The sequence below is a fragment of the Oncorhynchus masou genome, chromosome 33 (assembly GCF_036934945.1).
Source record: "Oncorhynchus masou masou isolate Uvic2021 chromosome 33, UVic_Omas_1.1, whole genome shotgun sequence".
In the NCBI taxonomy this organism is placed as follows: domain Eukaryota; kingdom Metazoa; phylum Chordata; class Actinopteri; order Salmoniformes; family Salmonidae; genus Oncorhynchus; species Oncorhynchus masou.
The window spans coordinates 31,123,239-31,130,738 of record NC_088244.1 but is presented as its reverse complement, the minus strand read 5'-3'; the positions used below and the strand labels follow the sequence as shown (position 1 = coordinate 31,130,738).

General features: G+C 47.4%; 1 protein-coding gene across 1 annotated transcript in view; it reads right to left on the bottom strand.

The window, feature by feature from the left end:
* LOC135528246 (calmodulin-binding transcription activator 1-like) overlaps window positions 1–7,500 on the bottom strand; it is a 477,130-nt gene that overhangs the window by 107,527 nt on the left and 362,103 nt on the right. Inside the window, 1 exon segment of the mRNA XM_064957197.1 lies at window positions 194–265. Coding sequence (XP_064813269.1) covers window positions 194–265 — 72 coding nt within the window.

Here is a 7,500-nt window from a genome sequence, read left to right as displayed (position 1 = left end):
AGAGAGAGAGAGAGAGAGAGAGAGAACATTGTGTGGTGTCTTTTAATCTGCTGTGTGTCAGAGAAGAAGACATGCTCCTCCTAACCATTCAGGCAGTGAGAGAAAAGCTGGTAGAGTTGACCTGTGTAGGAGTAGAGGAGGGAGGAAGGATGTTACGTGTACATGTGTGCTGAGGAGGGAGGGAATCTCTTACCTGGAGCAGCCAGTAGCACCTGCGGTGGAAAGTGGGGATGATGGAGGAGTGGACGTAACAGCCATACAGACACTGTAGAGGGAGGAAACACAGAGACAGAACAGCCGTTATAGTATAGTTACAGTGTAACTCAACACAATAGACTGACCTTTAACCCCTGATCACACACACAGGCCATTGTCTTCAGGACAAGCTGCTATGAAAACTGATAAGGTTGAATGGGTTAATACCACCTCGCCCCCCTCCCTCCCTCCCTCCCTCCCTCCCTCCCTCCCTCCCTCCCTCCCTCCCTCCCCCTCCCTCCCTCCCTCCCTAGCTCCCTCCCTAGCTCCCTCCCTCCCTCCCTCCCTCCCTCCCTCCCTCTCATTCCATTATCATTCTCCTCTCCCGGAACATAACCATAAGACTCTCCCTCCTGCCATAACCCCCCTAACACCTGGAGAGGTCTCCTGACAGGATGATTCAGGTGCTCCTACGTCCCCCTTCCCCCCTGCAGGGCCCGACATGCTACGTAGCGTTACTAAAGCCAGGCATTTATTAATATCCTTATCGCACACAGATAATACAGTGCCTGGGGGCTCCTTATCCGTGGAGAGAGAGAGAGAGAGAGAGGGAGAGAGAGAGAGTGAGAGAGAGTGAGAGAGATATATGTATTATCTACCTCACTTGCTTTGGCAATGTTAACACATGTTTCCCATGCCAATAAAGCCCTTGAATTGAATTGAGAGAGCAGGAGCACAGCCACAGAGTCCAGGTCAAAAGTTGTTCACTCTGTAGGGAACAAGGTGACATCTGGGATACAAGCTAACAGCTACAGCAGCACAGCATTACAACACAACACCTCTGGGCTAGAGGTAGGGCAGCGGTTCACTCCACTTACTCCAAAACCTTCCCAATGCTCCTCATACTCTGAATCCTATGGGCTCTGTCCAAAGGTACTTCACTATGGCCTATATGAATAGTATACCATTTTGGAAGCGGCCCTACTCAGAGAGGCCTACAATACCAGCTCCCTGGTTTACAGACACAGCTAGTCCTGTTACAGCCTCACACTGAATCTGGCTGGCAGCGGGGAAATACACTGTGTAATGCAATATTTGTGATGTGAACAGAGTAGTAGTGGAGTCCTCTTAAGACAAGGAGTTTGCTTGGCTCTTGGAGGAATAAATCAATCTAGTCTAGTGTTTGTTTAAGCCTCTTGTTCTCCAAACCACTCTGGGATATCTGTTTATTTAGAAAGGAAGAGGAGCTGGAGTGGTTTACTGCATGGCAGCATGACACACACACACACACACACACACACACACACACACACACACACACACACACACACACACACACACACACACACACACACACACACACACACACTATTCACTAGTGTTCAAAAGGTAAACAGTGTTTCCCAGGGCCGTGTAGATCTGAAAGGGTAGGAGGTGGTAGAGAGGAGGTGAGTGGTGTGAGGATATATGTGTCTCTATGTTTTGGTCTTGTTAAACTAAACACCCGTTCTAAAGAGTAGGGCCTGCAGAGGAACTGAGTCTGGATTAACACCAGTTCTAAAGAGTAGGGCCTGAAGAGGAACTGAGTCTGGATTAACACCAGTTCTAAAGAGTAGGGCCTGCAGAGGAACTGAGTCTGGATTAACACCAGTTCTAAAGAGTAGGACCTGAAGAGGAACTGAGTCTGGATTAACACCAGTTCTAAAGAGTAGGGCCTGAAGAGGAACTGAGTCTGGATTAACACCAGTTCTAAAGAGTAGGGCCTGAAGAGGAACTGAGTCTGGATTAACACCAGTTCTAAAGAGTAGGGCCTGCAGAGGAACTGAGTCTGGATTAACACCAGTTCTAAAGAGTAGGGCCTGCAGAGGAACTGAGTCTGGATTAACACCAGTTCTAAAGAGTAGGGCCTGCAGAGGAACTGAGTCTGGATTAACACCAGTTCTAAAGAGTAGGGCCTGAAGAGGAACTGAGTCTGGATTAACACCAGTTCTAAAGAGTAGAGCCTGAAGAGGAACTGAGTCTGGATTAACACCAGTTCTAAAGAGTAGGGCCTGCAGAGGAACTGAGTCTGGATTAACACCAGTTCTAAAGAGTAGGGCCTGAAGAGGAACTGAGTCTGGATTAACACCAGTTCTAAAGAGTAGGGCCTGCAGAGGAACTGAGTCTGGATTAACACCAGTTCTAAAGAGTAGGGCCTGCAGAGGAACTGAGTCTGGATTAACACCAGTTCTAAAGAGTAGAGCCTGCAGAGGAACTGAGTCTGGATTAACACCAGTTCTAAAGAGTAGGGCCTGCAGAGGAACTGAGTCTGGATTAACACCAGTTCTAAAGAGTAGAGCCTGCAGAGGAACTGAGTCTGGATTAACACCAGTTCTAAAGAGTAGGGCCTGCAGAGGAACTGAGTCTGGATTAACACCAGTTCTAAAGAGTAGGGCCTGCAGAGGAACTGAGTCTGGATTAACACCAGTTCTAAAGAGTAGGGCCTGCAGAGGAACTGAGTCTGGATTAACACCAGTTCTAAAGAGTAGAGCCTGCAGAGGAACTGAGTCTGGATTAACACCAGTTCTAAAGAGTAGGGCCTGCAGAGGAACTGAGTCTGGATTAACACCAGTTCTAAAGAGTAGGGCCTGCAGAGGAACTGAGTCTGGATTAACACCAGTTCTAAAGAGTAGGACCTGAAGAGGAACTGAGTCTGGATTAACACCAGTTCTAAAGAGTAGGACCTGAAGAGGAACTGAGTCTGGATTAACACCAGTTCTAAAGAGTAGGGCCTGCAGAGGAACTGAGTCTGGATTAACACCAGTTCTAAAGATTAGGGCCTGCAGAGGAATTGAGTCTGGATTAACACCAGTTCTAAAGAGTAGGGCCTGAAGAGGAACTGAGTCTGGATTAACACCAGTTCTAAAGAGTAGGGCCTGCAGAGGAACTGAGTCTGGATTAACACCAGTTCTAAAGAGTAGGGCCTGCAGAGGAACTGAGTCTGGATTAACACCAGTTCTAAAGAGTAGGGCCTGCAGAGGAACTGAGTCTGGATTAACACCAGTTCTAAAGAGTAGGGCCTGCAGAGGAACTGAGTCTGGATTAACACTCATTTGCAAACATCAAACAGTCTGATTAATTATTCCAACGTACCACAGCAGTGCCACAGACAACGGGCTGGGTGTGGAAAGACCATCACACATCTTAACATACGCATAAACACACACAGTAATGAGAGCACAAACACAGCACACACATAGACACACTCACATGAGCAAACACACACACATAAACAAACACACATAGACAAGCATGATACAATAGATCAAATAGTTACCGGGTGTTCCAATTGTCTACAACACAAAGCAGCCATTTAGTGATAATACCAGCGCTACAGAGCACCACGTGACATGTGATGTGGACTTCCATCTGGTCTCATTGTTACACTGTAACACCATCCATTACTTCTGGCTGCAACAGAACGCATACCTCCACCCACTACCACTGCTCTGTCATCCATTACTACTGTCTGGAATAGAACGCATACCTCCACCCACTAACACTGCTCTGTCATACATTACTCCTGTCTGGAATAGAACGCATACCTCCACACTACTACCACTGCTCTGTCATACATTACTCCTGTCTGGAATAGAACGCATACCTCCACCCACTACCACTGCTCTGTCATACATTACTCCTGTCTGGAATAGAACGCATACCTCCACCCACTACCACTGCTCTGTCATCCATTACTACTGTCTGGAATAGAACGCATACCTCCACCCATTACCACTGCTCTGTCATACATTACTCCTGTCTGGAATAGAATGCATACCTCCACCCACTACCACTGCTCTGTCATCCATTACTACTGTCTGGAATAGAACGCATACCTCCACCCACTACCACTGCTCTGTCATCCATTACTCCTGTCTGGCAATGGACAGTTATAGACACACAGTTATAGACACACAGTTATAAACACACAGCTTTAGACACACAGTCTCATTTTCACACATACATGTACACACTGACACTCATTCACATACACTGTCAGACAAAGCACGCCTACAGACAGAGCTCAGTACACTCCAAGTGCTTATCAGTAATTCAAGACCCATATCATTTACCAGTGTTTGTGAGTCTCTCTCCAGGCTGAGCGGCTTGGTGACAAAGTGACAGCAGCAGAGCCATTATTTGCTGTCTTCGGGCTGTGACAGATGACAGCACATCACTGGGCCAGCATTTCAACCAGAATTACACACGCACACACATAGTGACACGCAAGCACACATGCACACGCACTTGCTGACAAAAACACATACCGAACACACACACACACACACACACACACACACACACACACACACACACACACACACACACACACACACACACACACACACACACACACACACACACACACACACACACACACACACACACACACACACACACACACCAACACACACAGTTTCTCAGTGTGTACATTTCCTCTCTCCTGACACTCATTGGCAGATTTCTGCTACTTTGTACTGAAGGTGCAACAGAGTAACGATAGAACATGAGACAACACACCATTGTTGAAAATCATTTACAAGCACCGTGGCTATAATGTATTCACTCCGTGTCATTGTAGTCAGGACACAATAAGAGTTACAACCACGGACGCCCTCCAAAGTCAAACACCGATGAAGCAAATTCATTTGGGAGATGTCACTGAAAAAAACACCGCTACGGCAACAGAACGGTCACCTGGTTGAATGAGGTGGTATTGCTCCCTGCCCTGAACATGTTCCCTCCATCGTGAGTCGGAGCAGAGGTGGGGGCAGAGTTCAATGAGGACCAATGGGTCACAGACAGACAGACAGACAGACAGACAGACAGACAGGCAGGCAGGCAGGCAGGCAGGCAGGCAGGCAGACAGACAGACAGAGGGTGTATCCTAAATGACACTGTGTTCCCTATAGTGTACTACTTTTGATCAGGGCCCATATAGGGAATAAAGTGCCCTTTGGGACATAACCAAACACACGCCCAGCTCCCCAGACCAGAGCAGTCCAGACCAGAGCAGTCCAGACCAGAGCAGTCCAGACCAGACCAGTCCAGACCAGTCCAGAGCAGTCCAGAGCAGTCCAGAGCAGTCCAGACCAGAGCATGCTTAAATAAAGTACTCAGACATAACAGCCAGCAGGGCCACCAGCCGTCACATGACAGTCTGACAGCCCAGGTTCCTGTCCGAGCCTGTCGCCCCGGCAACGTGTCACTCAGACCCATCCATCATGGAGGACGGGAGACGTGAGGCGAAAAACAGCAAAAAGAGGAGCGGGGCAAGGTTGGCAGAGAGAGAGAGAGAGAGAGAGAGAGAGAGAGAGAGAGAGAGAGAGAGAGAGAGAGAGAGAAAGAGAGAGAGAAATAGAGAGAGAGAGAACGAGATAGAGAGAAATAGAGAGGGAGATAGTGATAGAGAGATAGAGAGATAGAGAGAGATAGCAATAGAGAGATAGAGAGAGACAGAGATAGAGAGAAAGAGAGAGAAAGAGAGAGAAATAGAGAGAGAAATAGTGATAGAGAGATAGAGAGATAGAGAGATAGAGAGAGAAAGAGAGAAATAGAGAGAGAGAGAACGAGAGAGAGAGAGAGAAATAGAGAGGTAGATAGTGATAGAGAGATAGAGAGATAGTGATAGAGAGATAGCGATAGAGAGATAGAGAGAGACAGAGATAGAGAGAAAGAGAAAGAGAGAGAAATAGAGAGAGAAATAGTGATAGAGAGAAAGAGAGAAATAGAGAGAGAAATAGTGATAGATAGAGATAGAGAGACAGAGAGAGATAGCGATAGAGAGATAGAGAGACAGAGAGACAGAGATAGAGAGAAAGAGAGACAGAGAGATAGAGTGAGAGAAAGAGAGAGACAGAGAGATAGAGAAAGAGAGAGACAGAGAGAGATAGAGAGAAATATATAGAGAGAAATATATAGAGAGAAATAGAGAGGAGAGTGAGGAAAAGGGGAAACTCTCTCATTAGATCATAATGACGTGTGAACTGTGAAGGCATCTCTTAATCAGACCGTGACACCTTATTTATGTTGCCAATTTGCTGTTTTCTCCAGCGTGACGACAGCAACGTCTTACTGTCTGAGCCCTGCCATGCGTCTGTCTATATGTCTGTCTGACAGTCTGTCTGTGTTACACTGAGCACACCGGCACTCTCAGCCAGCTCTGGAATCATTAGGCCAACTCTCTCCTCCACTGCTATTTCTTCTCTATATTCTCTATATTCTCTACAGGACAGTAGATCTCCAGGAAGAGGGTTGGACTGAAAACCTACAGGACAGTAGATCTCCAGGAAGAGGGTTGGACTGAAGACCTACAGGACAGTAGATCTCCAGGAAGAGGGTTGGACTGAAGACCTACAGGACAGTAGATCTCCAGGAAGAGGGTTGGACTGAAGACCTACAGGACAGTAGATCTCCAGGATACAGGTTGGACTGAAAACCTACAGGACAGTAGATCTCCAGGAAGAGGGTTGGACTGAATATCTACAGGACAGTAGATCTCCAGGAAGAGGGTTGGACTGAAGACCTACAGGACAGTAGATCTCCAGGATACAGGTTGGACTGAAAACCTACAGGACAGTAGATCTCCAGGAAGAGGGTTGGACTGAAAACCTACAGGACAGTAGATCTCCAGGAAGAGGGTTGGACTGAAAACCTACAGGACAGTAGATCTCCAGGAAGAGGGTTGGACTGAAAACCTACAGGACAGTAGATCTCCAGGAAGAGGGTTGGACTGAAGACCTACAGGACAGTAGATCTCCAGGATACAGGTTGGACTGAAAACCTACAGGACAGTAGATCTCCAGGAAGAGGGTTGGACTGAAAACCTACAGGACAGTAGATCTCCAGGAAGAGGGTTGGACTGAAAACCTACAGGACAGTAGATCTCCAGGAAGAGGGTTGGACTGAAAACCTACAGGACAGTAGATCTCCAGGAAGAGGGTTGGACTGAAGACCTACAGGACAGTAGATCTCCAGGATACAGGTTGGACTGAAAACCTACAGGACAGTAGATCTCCAGGAAGAGGGTTGGACTGAATATCTACAGGACAGTAGATCTCCAGGAAGAGGGTTGGACTGAAGACCTACAGGACAGTAGATCTCCAGGAAGAGGGTTGGACTGAAGACCTACAGGACAGTAGATCTCCAGGAAGAGGGTTGGACTGAAGACCTACAGGACAGTAGATCTCCAGGAAGAGGGTTGGACTGAAGACCTACAGGACAGTAGATCTCCAGGAAGAGGGTTGGACTGAAGACCTACAGGAC